General features: G+C 39.9%; 1 protein-coding gene across 2 annotated transcripts; it reads right to left on the minus strand.

Annotated features, from left to right (window-relative positions):
- Positions 1–667: 667 nt before the first annotated feature.
- Positions 668–18250, minus strand: TRA2B (transformer 2 beta homolog). Of its 2 annotated transcripts, none has more exons than XM_041003077.1 (9): positions 17983–18250; positions 8092–8225; positions 7094–7256; positions 5690–5878; positions 4770–4885; positions 4126–4209; positions 2607–2666; positions 2031–2104; positions 668–1659 (listed from the first exon to the last, which is right to left on the minus strand). In XM_041003077.1, exons 1-9 carry the CDS (start codon positions 18016–18018, stop codon positions 1649–1651), a joined length of 867 nt encoding a protein of 288 aa, XP_040859011.1. In that variant the 5' UTR covers positions 18019–18250; the 3' UTR covers positions 668–1648. The 2 variants fall into 2 exon arrangements, with proteins under 2 accessions (XP_040859011.1, XP_040859012.1); XM_041003078.1 differs by having other exon boundaries at positions 2031–2101; positions 17983–18153.
- Positions 18251–18986: the final 736 nt, after the last annotated feature.

The following is an 18986-nucleotide window of genomic DNA, read 5'->3' on the forward strand; positions in this document are numbered from 1 at the left end:
TCAAGTTTAGGCTTCTCAACAGTTTGTCTTTCCACTTGCTGGCACCCACCCCCTCGCCCCGAGTATTCTTTTGTCAGATCACTAAAACCAATCCTGAGAACCATCTTTTTCACTTTAATCTTGGCTCTGTGACCACGTGCTGTCATCACCTTATGAATGTCCTGGTGCTTTCTACCAGAGGATCTCGCATCCAATGTCCATTTTATCTACCCGTAAGGCAAACAAACAAACCAGGATGGGGATACTGGCAGATGACGATCATGTAAGGTACTCCACACAATTATGACTTTCTAGTAATAAAACATTGGCATTGATGGAGTAAAGTGTGTTACTCAGCTTATGACTAAGCATTTTAAACAGACTCCATCTTTAATCCTTGTATGTTTCAAGACATTGATGGCAACAAGACTTTAATGGCTATCTTTATTGTGGGAATCTACAATTCATTGGCTCTGGCCCTGGGGTATGATCTCCAAGAACCAAGGGAAAGCACTGTATGTATCACGGTCACTCAAGGATGAAGCGCTTTACAATTTAACTGACTTTGTATATATATGCACTCCAGGTATCCTCAGGTATGTGTGAAGGTCGAGTTTAGCATATTACACAGATATTAAGAATATATTCAAATACTCTCTGGCAAACTGAATAGTACCAACAAATATTATTTTCAATAGCGTTTATTTAAACACAGTCCTCAAAACATTTGAGTGAAATTGGGTCTCCTCTGGTAAGCAAAGGACCTGAAAATAAAATTTAAAAAATGAACAGGCAAGGTCTTCAGTTTATCCATGACACAGGTGTAGTGTTCCCTTCTCTCATCTCATACTTGGAAGCACCCAGTTTTTTCATATGGTCTAAAAGCTAGAACAAGAGTACATTAGTGGTGGAATGTATTGTCACTTGCTGATACCTAGTTGAAATACCATTAATCCCCTTGTAACAGCTTTAAGAAAAAGCCTTTTAAAGGCATACATTGTGTAACTCTTTTCTTATTCCCTGCTATATATAATACAGGTTACATAAATGCTGACAAATCCACATCTATAAGCATAAAGCATTTGCTATATTGCAAGAGTTTTAGTTCTAATACTAGCAGTACAGAGTTACAGAGCATATTTTTTTTTTTTAACACTTAGTTGCGAGTATCATAGGTATGGATGTTTGATGGACTGGATAAACGGGCATTTTTCTTTTAATTTACTACTGACAACTTAATTTGAACTTTCTATTAAGCATTGATATGTTAGAAAGAAAAGTAAAAACCAAACTTTATTGTTGCTTTTGCCATTTGGTAGCATTTTACACACAGGCTTCGATCTTCAGAATACCCTGGATTGAGTAGAAAAACCTTTTAAATGAAGTTTTGTACAATAGAAACTTCTCAGCAGTCAAAATTTAGACTGTAAAAAAATACATGCAAAACATACTTCTCTGAAAACACTTAACTTTGAACAAAGCACCAAACTACACAAATGCAGAATGAAAACAGCATTTCAACTCCACCAAAAGTAGTCATCATAAAAGGTGTAAAAGTCACCTAACTCCACTAGGCACTGTTCACTTTTTAAACAGGAGACAATAAAAAATATTGTCCACAAACAACATCCCAGCATAGGGCAGGTTTCAGAGTGTTCACCTTCATACTTTAATAGCGACCTGGGAAGGAAACAAAAACATGGATGATTAAAATGTAATTTAATGAAGAAAATATACAGACTATGTTGTCATTAGCTAACTTCTACATATCAGTATCTCCTTTCTTTGAAAATGAATATTTAGTGTTAATACTAGGAAAGCAGACATTCTAACTGGGGAAGTAGAACTTAGCCTAAGAACAAAGGTTTTAGATTTAAATCACCTAAGAAGGTCTAAGTTGTCCAAGATGTGCAAGGATCCCTAAAAAGAAAAGCTACTGATGGTGACAGAATTCACTCATCATAAGCAAAAACAGCAACCAAAGGACTACTTAGATTAACCCATTATCTGCACAAGGAAGCTACTTGGCTGTAGTTTGGATAAAAACTTACGAGGAGAGTAGGATCGAGATCTGGAACGTGATCTGTAACCTCCACGACTATAGTAAGGAGAAGGTGACCGTCTTCTGTAAGCAAACATTAAGACTGTAAGTCTCCTCCAATCACAAAATGATAAAAGTAAGGGGTCCTCATCAACTTTCAAATATTTCTCATTAGCATGAGATTTCAATGTTGAAAGTATAAATAAAATGTGTTATGAGGGCCAAGTAAATTTCACTAGTGCTTCAAGTCAGTTTAACTTGAATGGCTTGGATGCTTATTTTGAGGTGCTTACAGATAGCAAATGAAAATGCTGAAGAGAACATGGTAATCAGGAATGAGAAAAATAAGTTCATTTTATTAATTTTGGTCATTATATCCATTTAAAAATACTGTGTAAATTCTCTTTACAGACCAAATTATTTCTGTAAGCCCACCAAGCTCTTTATATTGTTATGTCCCTTTTTATGGGTGAACATTAAGAAATTCAAATTTATATAGTACCACTTAGCTTTCAAAATATTGCTAAGGACATTTTTACTAAAGGTTTCTACAGCTTCACAGAACATAAATCATTTTCTGGCATACCTATAAATTTGATCTCTATCTTGAGCAGCTCTCCATCCACCTCCTCCTCCACCACCTCCTCTGTGAAGACAAAATTAAGTTTGCTATGCAATTTCTGTAATTAAAACATCCACAAAGTGAACTTTGAATTTTCTCATAGGTAAGGTGATAAAAAAAAACCCCCTTCCATCATTACAAAGGGCTACATTTTAATTTCCAAGAATGTATTCCTTAAAAAGGTTCCTTTATTTTTATTTGAACTGCAGGATTTACAAAGAGGACATGGAACTTCCATATGCTGGTTCATTTCCTAAATGACTGAGCTGAGCTTCTTTTGGGTATCCCATGTGGGTACAGGGTTCCAAGGACTTGGGCTTGCTTTCCCAGGGATCTGGATTGGAGGTGGATAAGCCAGGATTTGAACCAGAGCCCATAGAGGATCCCCAGTGCCACAGGTGAAAAGCCCACTATGCCAGCTCTTCAAGAATTTTGCCTGTCCTCCACTGCATCACATTATATATATACATTTTAAATTTGAAAGTTAGATATGCAGAGAGGAGGAAAGATCGAGGACGATCTTAAGTGCGATGGTTCACTCCCCAAGTGACCACAACGGCTGGAGCTGAGCTCATCCAAAGCCAGGAGCTTCTTCCGGGTTTCCCACGCAGGAGCAGGGTCCCAAGGCTTTGGGGCCATCCTTCACTGCTTTCCTAAGCCACAAGCAGGAAAAGTGGGTGGGAAGTGGAGTAGCTGGGATGCAAACCCGTGTCCATACAGGATCCTGGCATGTGCAAGGTAAGGGTTTAGCCACTGGGCCACTGTGCTGGGGCCACAAAAGGCTTTCTTGCTGTTAAGACACATTCTGGGGGCCGATGTTGTGGTACAGTGTGTTGTTAGGGCATGTGACACTTGTGTCCCCTATTACAGAGTGCTAGCTCCAAATCCTGGCTACCATCTAGTTCCCTGCTAATATCCCTGGAAGGCAATGGAAGACAGCTGAAGTGCTTAGGTTGGGCTTGTCACCCATGGATGAGAACCGGCTGATGTCCCCAGCTCTTGAGCCTGGCCCAGCTCTGAGGAGTGAAAATCTGGATGGAAGCTCTTTTATTCTGTCTTCAAATAACAAAATCCTAGACATTCTAAAATAATGATATAATACTTTGAGTTTCTTGGCATAAAATTCAAGTACCAAGTAAAGCTTTTTAAATTAAAGTCAAAACTGCTTAGTGACCTTAGACACTCATTTGACACATTTGATTTGCTCGCAAAATCTTGACCCTGCCTGGTAGCCAACACATCCATAATATTTAGTACACCAAGGGGACAAAGTCTTTTGCTAGAGAATGAGCATGCAACTCTACCCCAGCAAAAACACTGGTAGCTGTGGGCTGCAGTGCGAGCAACAGGGAGGCGAGGCAGTCTTGTTTATGCAACTGGCTACCCAATCCAGATAAGTAAATAAAGGAATAAAACTTAGGTATAGCGTTGATTTAAATTTTGTTCACATATTCTAAATGTTACATTTTACATCAGAACTTACCTATATGATCTGCTGTAGTAGTCTCGATCATCATAGCCTCGGTCATACCCTCTGTCGTAATAATCCCGACGGCGTGAACTGCCACTAGGAATGACAAGGTGGAAGTTTCAAAAACAATTATATGCAGTAGCCTTGCTTAAATACCTTGACATGAGCTTTGCAGTAAAAATCTATTTAGCAGTAGCACCATGGCTCATTGGCAAGTCAATAGCCAAGTGCCTATATACTGGGCAAATGCTTCAATTACAGATTTATTCCAATAGGAAAAGAACTGAAGATATACACTAGAAAGACTATCTGAATTGCTGTAATGCCTTCAATTTTTCTTTGTTGTTTATTTATGTGGCACATACCTACTGACTTCCCCTACTAATCTAATAAAATAAGGACATATGTTTCCAAGGAGAAAGTAATAGTCACATGAAAAATATTGCGTTGGGGATTAAGAACGTTCAGAAAAAATTCTGAATTAATACTCAGAGCTATGGCAACACTATTAACCAAAGTCCATGTTTTTTTAAAACTTTGTTTAAACACTGATTAACATGCTGAATCAGATGGAATGCCAAAAACTACTTCACCAGCACAAAGGAAGAAAACAAAACAAATTGTCAATGACATTTGCATATCACAAATGCACTTACTATGTGGGTCTCCCCATGTAAATTCCTGGCGTCGGAGTATGTGGTCTTTTGGTTATGGAGAAATCAACTCTGATTCTACGCCCATCAAGCTCCATTCCATTGGCACGCTCTTTAGCCTTCAAAAGATAAATAACTGTAATCTACATCCTGGATAAAGTTACTGATTACGCTATATTTACAAATGCCAGAAGACTAATTTAACCCATGAACCAGAACAATATTTTTAGGTTTAATGGGGGAAAAAAAAGTAACTTAAATTTATTGCAAGTGCGGTTTTAAAATATACATCTTCCACAAAGCTTTATGAAGACACCTCATAGTCAACTTTTGTAGCTACATAATTCAAATAATGTTTTCCACAGCCATGAGCTAAAGTTGGCCAGCTGCCTTATCTTTGCTCATACAATACTTCAAATTCTAGTTGTCTTTAGTTTGTAGTTTTTCATTTAACAAATCAAGTGACCTCCCCCACTTTGACACTATCCTGTTAAGCATTCCTTAGCGCTCTTCTCTTTACTATTACTTCTCCACAGTATGACTTAGCTGCCATTCTAGTATTTAGTCTTTACTTCTTAAATAACAGCCCAGACTAATAATCTACCTCAAGTCAAATTAAAATTCAACCATTACCATTATCTGTCAATATACTCCAAACTAGTCCCATTATTTTTGGTTATTTCTCATCACACAAAAATAGCTCACATTAAAGCACAAATTATGTATGCTAAACTAGAAAATCACCAATCCATTTACCTATATAATCATAGGGTAACTAGAAACATACACACAGATTTTATTTTCTCCACAATAGGGTTAAAGTCAACTCAAACTGTGCCTGTATATCCTACTGTTCACTAAAACCAAGCACCACTCACATCCACACACTTGCTCATTGAAAGTTGCAGTTAAAGTTTACTTACTTCCTTGGCATCATCTACATTTTCAAAATAAACAAAGGCAAATCCTCTGGAACGCCTAGACTGCTGGTCATATACAATAGACACATCAGCAATAGGACCATATTTAGAAAAAACTTCTCTTAGATCTCTTTCTGTGGTGTACAAGCTCAAACCAAATACTCCAAGACAACAGTTGGGGTCAGGATTTGCCTAGAAATAGAAAAATAGATGTTAAACTCTGAAAAGTTTGTCTCAAAGTTCACCCTCCCCCACCCAAACACCAAATAACCAAAAGCTAGCTAAAAGTATAACACAATTAAGTACTTAACAATTAGACCAAATACCACCATTTAGAAATTATAAAACATTACAGCAAGCACTGCAAGCATTTTTTGAGAATGGGCAGAAAAAGGCTATAAAATAATTTCAATCTTAGAATTAACTGGGAGAAATAGGGACTTATACTGGTAAAAAAGAAAAACAAACAAACAAAAAACTTGGCATCTTTGAGACTGTAGGGCAGTCTGGATAAGGGATTCACCTAGCAATTTACTGTCAAGAATTCACATATTCATAATAGGCAGATATATTGTTAATCAGAATAGCATTAGAGAAAAAAAAATTAGTTTTAACATTACACTGTAATACAATGGAATGCTCAGAATTGCCAAAAACATTTACAAGAGCACATAGTTTCTATTGTATTGTTACAGGAACATAAAGGAATCTGCTCTCATCCCTGGGGCAATGTGTTCTAAGACCCCCCAGTGGATGCCTGAAACCAGAGACAGTTCCAAATGTTGCATAGTTGTCCCTAGATTTCTGTGGGGATTGGTTTCAGGACACCCCAAGAATACCAAATTGTGCAGATGCTCAAGTTCCTTATAAAATGTAGAGTATTTTCAAAAAACCTCCACACATCCTCCTGTGCAGTATAAACCACTCGTTATTTAATAATGCCCAACCCATTTTAAATGCTATGTCAGTAGTTGTTATTATATAAAAGATGGCATTTGAAATACATCTTGGGGCCGGGCACTTGGCCTAGCAGTTAAGACACCGGTTAAGACGCCCGCGTCCCATGTCGGAGTACCTGGGTTCGATACCCAGCTCCAGCTCCTGACTCCAGCAACTGGGTTCCTACCACCCACGTGGGAGACCTGGAATGCGTTCCCGGCTTCGGCCCTGGCCCAGCCCTGGCCGTTGCAGGACTTTGGGGGGTGAACCAGCGGATGGAGGCTCTGTCTGCCTGTCTCTCAAATAAATAAAATAAATTAAAAAAAAAAGAGACATCTCAAAACACTAAGCCTCAAGATTTCACTCATGCAATCACTGCTATAAGCTTCATCGTCCAATTAAATCAGTTTTTCTCTTTTGTTTTTTTTAAAGTAAACTCAGGCACTCAACAACTGTTTCCCGTCTTACCCGATTCCCAACATGACGCCTACGAGTAGACATGGGAGAATGGCTGTGGCTATGCCGTCTGCGATAATCTCTACTGTAAGACCTGCTACGGGATCGTCTATGGGATCGGGACCGAGATCGTGACCTTGTATAATGCCTCCGAGAGCTTCTTCTGGACCTAGACCTGTAAGAAAAAGGCTATGACTAAGTATATGACAACAAAAAGTGGTTATCAGTTAATTACAATGGAGTTAAATTCCAACCCCCTCCCCGCCACAATCCAGACATGCTAACATGGTTACAATTTGAACAGAATCAATTTTCAGCTTTGCCAGGAGACAGTTCAAAACTGCAAGCTCTATTCAACCATTTCTTAAAATAAAGCATACTTATTTTTTGAAGAAACATAAATCACAAAGCATTTCACTAGTTTGGCTTCTGCCCATCTTCCCCTGACCCCCTCTCAGAATATCACCCTTGTCAATGCCCACCATTCATTTAACAACAAAGTCATCAGATCATTTTCATTTGCAGTCAGAAAGAAAAACCATACCGCTACCACCTAAAATAGGGCATGTTTGAGAAACGAAATGTTAATTATACTTGACAACAGGCATAAACTGAGGCATTGTAAGATATTTCTTTATATACAGAGATACATAATAAACTGCCTGTTTATCAAGACTTCAGTTACTGTAAATTAATGTTCTGGAGTTTATTTGCCAGACTAATAAGCAGTTTAACAGTCATCACGAATCCTCACAATTCTGAAGAATGGTACTAACACAAAAGGAAGCTAAAGTAGAAAAGTTTAATCTGACTAAACCAGCAAAAACATACAAAAGGTTTGAACACTGACTCTAAAAGCCCAAGCTCTTTACCACTTCCTTCTGTCCCGTACAACTTCGGTTCATATCTAGTACAATAGTAAACAGGCCAACAAACGATGTGACCCTTTCCACTTTCCTGGTTTATAAAGCACACACAGAGCTGAAGAAAATCTCAAGACAGTCTCTTACCTAGATTCAGATCTGGATCTGGACTTGGATCTGGACCGCCTAGAATCTTCCTTGGAGCGAGACCTTGCAGGGGTATGCCTTGCAGATTTCCCCGATCCGTGAGCACTTCCACTTCTGGAAGCAGAACGGGATTCCTACACGTAGATGTCAAAAGTTTAATTTGTGTACTTTCTGGGTAACTTTAAAAAACAAATAAGTTGCTGTGAGATAAATGGTGAGGGAGAGCAATACCCTTCCAAGACAAGAAAATATAAGGAAGGGCAGGAAATGAGTATACCTGGTATAATAGTTTCATTGCGTCAACTGAGATTAATCAATTAACTTGACCTTTCTCCCACCTTTTGAGAGCAGGTGTTGAGTTATTTGATCCTACTCCCTTCAAAAAGGAGTGTCAAAGTGAAGCAATTAAGGCAACTGTCCAAGGACTGTATTTGGGAAAGTTATTTAGTAAAGAAGAAATCGTACCTATGAAACCTATACTTTGTAACTATTTCAATGCAGTTGCAATCAAAATAAATCCTAGACTTTTATGAACTTTACTTTAAAAGTGTTAATTTTTGAAGCATGAAAATTTCTATGTATTGCTGAGTAAGACAAAGATGATTTCACAAAGCATTAAGACAGAAACCTAGTGGAAAGAAGCAACTTCAAAGACCCATCAAACTGAAAGCAACTGAGTGAAACTACAGAAAAAAGGTAAGAGTGCCAAAGAGATCCAAAGCTTTCTCATCAAAATATAGATGAGCAACAGTAAATTTATAGGTAACTGGAATAACTAACAATGTTATGTAAAGGATATATTAAAACCAGGAAAGATTGTATTAAAGGCTCCTAATCTAGCTCCCAGCAGAGAAAGGGCTCAGAACTGTTAGCAAAATCAATGCAAGAGTAATTACTGTGTAATTATACAATGCTCAATCTAAGACTGGCTGGAGCTAAGTAGCAAAGATTACCCCAAAAGAAAATATAAAAGAACAATCAAATAGCAACTAATTCAACCAACCCAGGGCATATGGTTAGTTGACAAACACAAAAGTTGTGTTTGTGTGTGTATAACATATACAGTCGGGAGAACCAGAGAAAAGCTCTGGAGGCAAAGTACTTTGTATATGGAGTAGATATAAAAGTTGGACAGAGCCCACTCAGTATGACAGCCAAGGTATCCAAAGTGAGTCAACACTTAGGCAAAATCCATGAACAGTCTAATCTCAGTTGCCATACTCAAAAAGAAGCACATTAAGTTACTGTTGTGTTAAAGATATTAAATATTTAGTCAGGACTTCCAGACAAGTTATCATAATGTTATGGCCACTTTGTTTTCTTAAAGGATATCAGATCACTTTTGAGTTACAGTCCTGAACATTTAAGAATACAGACCTGTGGTTTACAGTATAATGAAGGCAGAATTCTTAAATATACAAAAGGAAAACTTGTATACAGTGAGAGACTAACTCACAGTTAGTTGAATTCAGGTCTCCAGGGCCTCAACTCTAGACAATTTCAAATACTTTTTTAACAGGCCTTGCCCCCAAAACCCCCACACCTTTGAGCAACTGTGAAGAGATTAAAAGAAATAGATGATAGCATGCTTCATTAGTGAGAACCGCTGCCTTTAGTATCAAGCAGTGGCTAACAGACAAACTGATGCTCTGAGAGCCAATAAATAATCCTTTGAATTTCTCCATCAAATCAAGGCATCCAGGGAATTCACACCTTCACACCCTCTTTCTCTCCTTGAACTAAAAAGTGGCCTCTTACATAGGCTGCTGTCTCTGCCACTTTCACCACAGGCAAAGGCAATCTTGGAGAGAAGGTAAAAATGGAGAAATAAAAAATATTTAATAATTTTATGTTAATGATAGAAAGATTTCTTTAGGAATGACAACCTTTAATGGAGGGGGGAAAAAAAAAACCTGCCAGAAACTGAGATTACCTACTTAATAACTTGTGCCTCAAAAGTTCAACCAAAATAAGGTAAATTGTAGCTAACAGAAATTAGTCAAGGAGTTGGAGTACCAAGGAGTGGCAAGACAGATTCCCTCCCTTTGCTGCACAGAAAAGCCTCTTGTAGGTTTTCGCTAGCCTGCCCAATAACAGTAAAGAAAAAATATTACTAGCCTAACTACAGCCTTAATGAGATTTCTTCATCAAACCCAAGTCGAAGATACACTGTGAAATCTTAAGTTTTCACTGTCTACAAAACTGCTAGACTATGCAGATATTTTGTTTTGAATAATCATTTCTCAGACTACAAAGAGGAGAAACATAATGCAGAAGACACCCAACCAAGGTCTTGAAAACCCTCTCAGGACTCTCCTTCAAGTTAAAGCCTTCTGCACCTCAACAGACCACTACAGTTGGCTGGGATAACATGCAAGAAAACAAATCTACCCAAAAATACCAGCCAAATCTAAAGTATAACGTTAAAATTGTCAATCTTTTGTAGCACAGGCACATCTAAATTCTACATTCAGGGCTGACAAAACTGTAGCTGCAAAACAAAAAAAAGCCAACCCTACTCTGCGTACCAATGCCTCAAGGAAAATGAATAAATAAAGCCAGGTTCCCCAAAATACCGTCCAGGGAACCTAGCTCATATTGCCTGGATCTCGCTCACAAATCGGCTTCCAACAAAACACCAGTTACAGCTATCTACTCCGGCAGGCATTTTAAAAACTTACTTGGAAAAAAAAAAATGCAACTTCAAAATTGTGCATCAAAATACACTTTCCATTCCATTTTGCAAATTTTTTGAATTGCTTTTTAATTTAAAAAAACTAGGACAATACACTGAATTTAGAACACTGGCTCGTGAACAGCTATGTATTGAATTTTTTTAGTCTTCGAACATTCAGGGCCCCAAACTGTAGATTATTTGCAGAGGTCTGGTCTGAGTAAGGTATTTACATTTCTTAAAAACAAACTGTACCTTTACTTATGCTAGTTAACTCACTGACTCCATTTCAGAAGATATATTTTCTGCCTACTATTTTTCTTCTTGGCAAATATTACCTTCCTAAAACCCTGCTTCTATCACCTCTGCTGCTTTGCCTGCCCCCAACATTAAAAATAAATGGGTGAGATAGCCCACCGGTACCAATGTTGTTTTCACTTTATATCTAGCCTGAACCACACCCTGGTCCCAAAATGCTTTTACTTCTCTTTGGATCTCAATCAACTTTTGGCTCAATACCCACTCCACATTAATCATTCTTACCTAAGTGATCTGTTTGTTCTTTGAGTAACAACATCACTGGTTATTAGTGTTCAGATATTTTACAAAACTGGGCAGAGCAAATGCTAAATCTCATTTCCTGTAGGGTTTTCTTGTTTGCAAAAAACCAGAAATATAAAAAGCCAAGCTTCATACTGTTATGACAGGCCTTAAAGCACCAGAAAATGATTTTTTCAAAGATGCCATTTTAAGTAATTTTTAAAGGGCCCCAACAAACCCTAAACTTCTTAAATCTTAATTTTAGGAGAAACATATAGTCAACCAGACAGAAGTGGTGGCTGTTACTGGACATTATCTTGATGTGTACTAGTCCCATTTGATAATATACAATTACATCCAACAGCTGAAACAAAAGACAAAAGTATGGCTTGATTTTTACAGGACATTGTAAAGGGTGGGAGAGAAACAAACAAAAAAAAGCACTACTTTATAATTTGTACTTCTAACACCACTGTTAACGGCTGAGCTCTTGAAAGGGTCATTCAAGTGCTTAAAATTTGAAGAATGCTACTTGTGCAGGCACATATGTATGGTAACAAAGGCTTAATGATCATAGCTTCCCCCAATGACACATGAAAGAAAACAAAAAGCAAAAACTTGCTGGCATTCACAAAGAACTATCTTGTGCAGTGCTCTGCTAGGATTTTGGATTAGTCACCATACTTGTAACTGTTCAGCACTGAAGCAGAGGGGTCAGAGACACATGTCTGTAGGTTGTAGTGGTGGTGGCGGCAAAGACCACCATTCCAACTCTATGCACTCATTCCCCAGGAAGTTAAAAAAGGACACCATGAAGCCAATTGTTACCCATGCTAGAGATAGAGAGCTCACTGCTGCCTGTAATTCAACTACAAAACGTTATTTTAAAATTGCATTTCAATCATTTGTCTAAGCAGTTAAATTAGAATTACCTAATTTAAACGTTTCCTTGGAAGGCACTTCTTTACCCTGTATATATTTTCTTCTATTAAACAAATAATGCATGCATCTTTAGCAAAATATACAGGGACACATAAACAGACTAGTAATTACTTAGCGTAGTGCTTTCTGATTCCAGATTACTTCTTATCTTAACTTCATTTTTATTTCTTTTCTTCATTCTTCCGTTTCAAATTCTGACTTCTTTCATCTTCCCCACTTCACACAAATTGCTCAATATTCTACAAGTGGGACTTCTGGTCTGATAATTAGCATGCATTCTTTCTTTTATTTTTTCAAATTTCAGCTTCACTTATTCCTGAGCTTCAAATACTCATTTATTAAACTTGTCAAATGACGACTTCCGCATTTTCCTTCTTCAACATTAACCTTAATAGAAAAAGAACAGGATGAAGAATATTTTAAAACTCCAGGATAAAATCCAGTGCCAAAACTGAAACTAGAAAAAAAAAATCCCTTTTGTTTTGGATTAAAAAAACAAAAGACCTAGAATACGCAGCTCAAAAAACTGACACTACTGTTTCTTTGATTCTAATATGGTAATCTCATTTGTCTACTCCAAATAAATTTATCATGCTTAAGCTGAACGTGAAATGCGCCACTGAACATTTTTAAGAACTAGAATTACATTTCACACTTCTTAACTTATTGTATTCATCAATACAAAGTGTTAACAAGTGTCAAAAGCACAACTCTAGCAAAAAAAAAAAAAGACATTAATACAAAAGTGCAAGAAAGGAAAGCACGGACAATTCATTTGCACAGCGACAAAGGCTCAGGTTTAAAGAGGCTTACAATATTGTGACTTGTCTAGATAGGGTAAAGAAACATTTATGTCACACATTTTTGCATTGCATATTTAAAAGAGTCCTAAAAAAAGACAATCTCAGGGAAGCTGACAATTTGGAACTGTAATATTTAACCCACCCTGGGAAAGCTGCTTAAGTGAGATTAGTATGCATGATCCAATTACTAAATCTGGAACTAAAATAAAGACAATGAAGTCAACCAACTTGTACAAGCCAGTAGCTACAAAGGAAATTGGAACAAACTTGAATCCAGCAGTGGTATTTTCAACAATTCTGTTGTAAAACTTCCCCCACTCAAATGAACAAAACATTAAAGTCTTCTGGATATCCAAAGGAGATCCTGTTTTTTAAAGGTGGCAATATTAAGAATTACAGCTCACCTCCCCAAATAATTACTAAAGATTCAATTTTGTGAATCAGTAAAGCATGTCTTGAACACTCTGATAAAATGTTTTAGTTTTTCTTATCCTGCATTTCATTTTTACTATCACTTCCTAGCTTTTCTTTCTAGAAACAATGAAATTTTTTTGTCTTTATATCTATTCCGGTATATAAAGACAACCATTGCCATCCTAGGAAGTGTTAACAGCCTAATTTCCAGACTAGTTTTAAAGTCATTTATTGCTTTATTTACTCTGTTAAACAGTTTAAGCAGGTTTTTATTTTAGGGAATCACAGCAATTGGCTTTTAATATCCATCACTAAAATGTAATGGGAAACACTTTCTGGCAACACAAATGTAATCGTGGAATCAGAATGCCCAAGCAGATTTCTTTAGGGCCTTCTAACGGTAAAGATGGAGGGCTTAGGTGAGGATAATGTAATAAAGACCAAAGCCCTAGATGTCACAACTGTGCTCAATACTGATGCCTTCCTGCTGTTATTTTATTACCGCATTCTCTAATCTTCCTTTTATATTCTAAGAACAAACCCAGTACTAGATAATATAAACAGTAGGCTTATTTCAACTCAGCTGCCAAATTCAAGTGGCCACTTCATAAAACCAGAAGACCAACTATTGGGCTAATGTTATACACATATTGTTAAAGAGATCCTACTTAGAGATAAACAAACTTGTCCCATCGACACAAATTTTGTTAAAAATGTTCCCAAGGCATACAACTGAAGTCTATTTAAATACACAAAAACTTATTAGGTTAACAAGATAATTTTCTTAAATTGGGGATGAACGCATAGACATCTTACTGTGGAATGGTCAGTGCTTAGTATCAGTAAGTTACTGTATCTTTTTCTGCAGCCAAACCATCTACAAGAAGGTTGGAATAGAAAAATTCTTAAGGACTGACAACAGTCTTGAGAAAAACCAAACTGCCTATAATCGGCTGTAAGTTCAAAGTTTTCTGAGTGCTCTCCAGTAGAAACAATTAGTAGCTATGTTTTCCTCAGTTTACCTTTTAGATCTGAGCGCAAAAATTAATGCAAAAAGGGAGGCTATATCCATCATATGACATTCATTAATGACAAAACTATCAACAGAAAGTAACACCCAAAACCCAATTCAAAGATTTTTGGAATTGGAGGACCAACTTGGCATTTTTTCAACTCGTGACCTAAAAAACACTAAGTGAAGACAATATCTAATCCCACTCACACTTCGAAATACCAATCTGGTTAAAAACACTCAAAATTCCTAAGTAATCACAATACCCTGCAAGAAAATAACACAAGTATACATAAATACAAAACGTCGAGGCTCAAGAAGATGCAAAACAAACAAACAAAAAAGCCAAAAAACCAAGCAAAAACCCTGTGATTCCTGTCTTGGGCACAATGTGAACTATGAAAAGCAAAGTTTTATTGGAAATTTGGGAAAGGCTATACAAGGTCCATCAACACTTCTTTCATCATCGGAATTCCTCTTCAACCTTTAACAAAATCAACAGCACTTACCTTGTAAAATCACTTGCAATTTCAGCTGGAAATAACACCTTCCAGTTTCAGATAGTATCCACATATTAAAGCATTATTCAAAAGTCAAGAGAGAATATTTCAATTTGGTGTCGAGACTCATACCTAACTAGATTCTGAGAAACAATTTAAACAGTTTCTCCCTGCCACCCACAATTGATATTAATTCCATCCTTTGTTAATGAAATTTGGTACTGACTATAATTCTGAACAGATTCAGATGTTTTGGTTTTGATAATTAGAATTTAGAGTTAAGGGCTTAAAAATAAGGACTATAAAAGAGGCATTCCAAGATTAAGCAGAAGGAAGAGAAAAACTGCAGAATGTGAAAAGCAGTTTGATGGGATCGTATAGCCAGACACTGTTCATTTCTATAAAGAATAAAGAGAAAGTGCCTATGCTGCAAATGTTTCTACAGAAACAACCCCTACTTCATCAAACTACTTGCTGGATAAAAACAGACTTGCTTTAAAACTGATACCACCCAACCCTTTGATAGCTTGACAGACATTTAAAACATCTGCTCCACAAGACTATCCTTAGTTTCTGGACTCTAAGCAAACATTAATTTGTAAAAACAATTACAATCAAAAAGGGGACCAGGGAACATTGAGCAACACCGAATAACATTCTACATGTTGTGTCTTTGAAGATTACCCCAATCTGTGATGTAATTGCTGGGCGATTTTTTTTCCCTCCCCGAAGAAAAGGTAGCAGCTAGTTAATGTATTAAAAAATGCAACCATTTTTTCTCTTAGAAAGTACTGGAAAAGATTTTAGATCTGGAGATGAGATATACCTTCGCATTAGGTTTGGTATATCATGAACTTGGGAGGGGAGAGGAACCTGACACATCACACACAAACAGGATGAACCACAACTATAGCTGCCCATGTATTCACTCAAAAACAGCTTTGTATTAGTGACCGAACTGAAGATAATTTACTCCACAATCAATCTCGGAGGCCTGGATGAGATGGTGTGGCAGTGTCTGGATCACTGATAAGGGTGGGGCGGGGTTCCAATGAGCTTCAGATTTGTATTAAGTGATTAACAAGAAGCACAACAGTTCAGAATGATTCTAGAATTGAAGAAAGCTAGTCCTTAGGATTGGAGAAGCTATTTTATACCGGGTATGTCCAATATTATGACTTGGGTTTTCCCTACTTTCCGAAGTGTAGAGGCCATCGTATTTGACAGCTGCACCTTGCAATCCCTAGGAACTGTTCCCTTGAGCCCCAAGTAGGTATGTATCTGTAAAGGTTCCTTGGAAAGCAAGCACAAATACTAAACAAATCTATATGGAAGTATTCTACAAATTCAGAAGTGTCTTACAGAGTAAAATAATTTTAACTTTAACTTACTTTCTCAGATTTAGCAAATAATCTTTCTAAGAACATGATTAACGCTGGAACTACTTTGACATTTCTTTCTAGGTATATCCCAAACTTCCTTCAATTGGTTCCTCCTCCACAGGCAAAAATACCTTGCATTCTCTGTGCACACTTTCACATTCTCTAAGTACCCTCTCCAACTGTTTCCAAAGGAGAGCCAGTCAAACCAATCATATATTATTAACAATTGTAAAGTTATCCAGTAATTGTTTAGTGCCTTCCAATCCGAACACCAGTGACTAACTCCAAATATGTAACCTACTAGCAGCCACCAGAACTCATTCATTGTAATATCTGTGAGCATATTTCAAACTTTATCCTAGAAGGCAGGAGCTTAAGAAAATCGAGTCAACCTCTGAAGAAAAAAAACTCTGTCATCTGAGTATGCTCAAGGCAATTTCATCTGGTTGTCAAGTTCATTAAGATACTAGGTGCCAAACGATGAGGTTCTTCCCAAAAAAGCCTGAGAAACCAAACGCTTTTTTCTTTAAAAAAAAAAAAAAATTCACCTGACAACTAGTATTTCCATCTCTACCACAAGGGGGAACAGGCAACAGACTGCCACAACCACTTAACTGACTCCTGCTTAAAAAAAAAAAAATCCATGTTTGCTTCCTCGCCCTACGTTCCCTGCCTCAACACATCCCCCCTTGCCCTCCAGCCTGTTGCCCCCTACACACGGTCCCAGCCCGCCACGCGCACCCAGGCTCACCCATCTGCACCGTTAGGATCCAACCAACACCCACAAAAATAAAATAAAAAAATGAAGGCGGGGAAGCGGGCGCACTGCGCCTCCGCCTCAGGCCGCCTCGCAACAAAGGGAGCGACGCCGCCATCGCTCGCTGCCCGCCGTCCTCCCCTTCGCAACCTCAAGGAAAAAAAAAAAAAGTAAAAACCCACCCTGGCCACCTTCAGTCTGTCCAGACCGGACACGGACTGCTTTCATTCACAAAACCCTTTTTTTTTTTGTATCCGGGGAAAAAAAAAAAGCAGCATCCTTCTACCCATTTGGGCTGAAACAAAAGCTCCCGCGCAGCGCCCTCGGGCTAACGGGCTCCGGGCAGCGACCCTCCTTCAGGGGACTCAGCCCCTCGCCCTTGCCGAGGCCGGGGTGCCGAGGCCGGCTCCCCGGGGCCTCGCTCACCCCGCGCCGGGGGCCTCCCGAGCCCCCCGCTCCTCCGCCATTTTGTGCCGGTGGCAGCCCGGCCCGCCAGCGCAAGATGGCCGCGCGAAGCTCGCGGCAGGCCGGCCCGCAGCAGCTAGGCCCGCGGCCCCGCCACGCCGCTCCCCGCCCCCAGCCCCGCGGGCACGAGCGGCCATGTTCCAGGATCCCCCCCCCCCCCGTTCCCCGTAACGGCCGTCCCCGGGCACCGCCGCCACACGGGACCGCCGGGAGCCTCCTCCACTACTCACACGACACTAGGCACCGGGACTCGTTAAACCCCTTTTGTCGCCTATCCCTCCCGGCTTCGGACTTCGGAGCCTCACACGCCCCCGCCTCCCGGCCTGAGGCCGATGGGCCTGGAAAGAAGATGCAGAGAGGCTGGGGAACCGCACGGCCACCCCCGACCCCACCGCCACGTACCCGCTCGCCGTAGTTCTGCTCGCCGCTGTCGCTCATGACGCCCGGCTGCTGTCGCTGCCCGCCGCGCTTCCGTCGAAGCTGTCAAGCCTCTGGGCGCCTCGAGGAGGAGGTTCCGCCGCAGCCTCCCGGGACGCAGCCGCCCGAGCCGCCCGACACGAAGCGCTCCGCACCGCCTCCGCACGGGCTCTAACGCCGCCGGACGTGACGCGGCCCTCTGCGGCTCGGCCCCGCCTCCCCCCAGAACGCGCGCTTTTGTGGGCCCCGCCCCCTCACCGCCTCTCTCCGCCCCCCCCCCCCGCGCTGCGCCGCGGCCCAAGCCGGATCTGACGTCAGCCTCTGCCCGCCCCGCCCTTCACGTCCCGTCCCAGGCGAGGCGGGAAAAAGAGCGTGTGGAGTGACTTAGAGACGGTGTCCCTGAGACGCAGTGATGTCAGCCGCTACGCTTGAACCCCTTCTAGAATTTCTCGAGGAAGCTATGGTGGGAGGGGTAAGCGGAACGAGGGAGGAAATGTATCACCCCTCCGCCACCGGTTTTCTGCTGTATTTTGTTCCGGGCTTCTGCTTGGTTTCTGACTTGTGCTCAGCGTTGGTTGGAGGGGGTGCATAGCCATACACTGCGATCCGTTTTACTTTGTAGTTATTTTTTTTTTAATTATTAAGTTGAGGCAGAGTTGCACAGAGAGAAGGAGAGACCTCTTCTATCGTTGGTTCACTCTCCAAATAGCTGCATGCCAAAGCCTGAAGCTTCAGGATCTCCCACACGGGTTCTGCGGCCCGAACCCTGGGCCGTCTTCCATTGCTTTCCCAGGCTCATTAGCAGCGGCGTGGCTGGGAAGTGGAGCAGCCACGTTTGGAAACAGAGCGCCTAAGGGATGCTGGAACTGCAGGTGGCGGCTTAACTGGCTGAGCCACCAGTCCTAAGGAGTTAGTTCTTTACAAAGTGTGGCTACATGGCAGGTCTGGTCATTTTAGCACAGGACTGTGCCTTTCTCTGCCTCTTTGTC

Source organism: Ochotona curzoniae, unplaced genomic scaffold (assembly GCF_017591425.1).
Source record: "Ochotona curzoniae isolate NIBS_2020 unplaced genomic scaffold, NIBS_Ocur_1.0 scaffold_2587, whole genome shotgun sequence".
NCBI lineage: Eukaryota > Metazoa > Chordata > Mammalia > Lagomorpha > Ochotonidae > Ochotona > Ochotona curzoniae.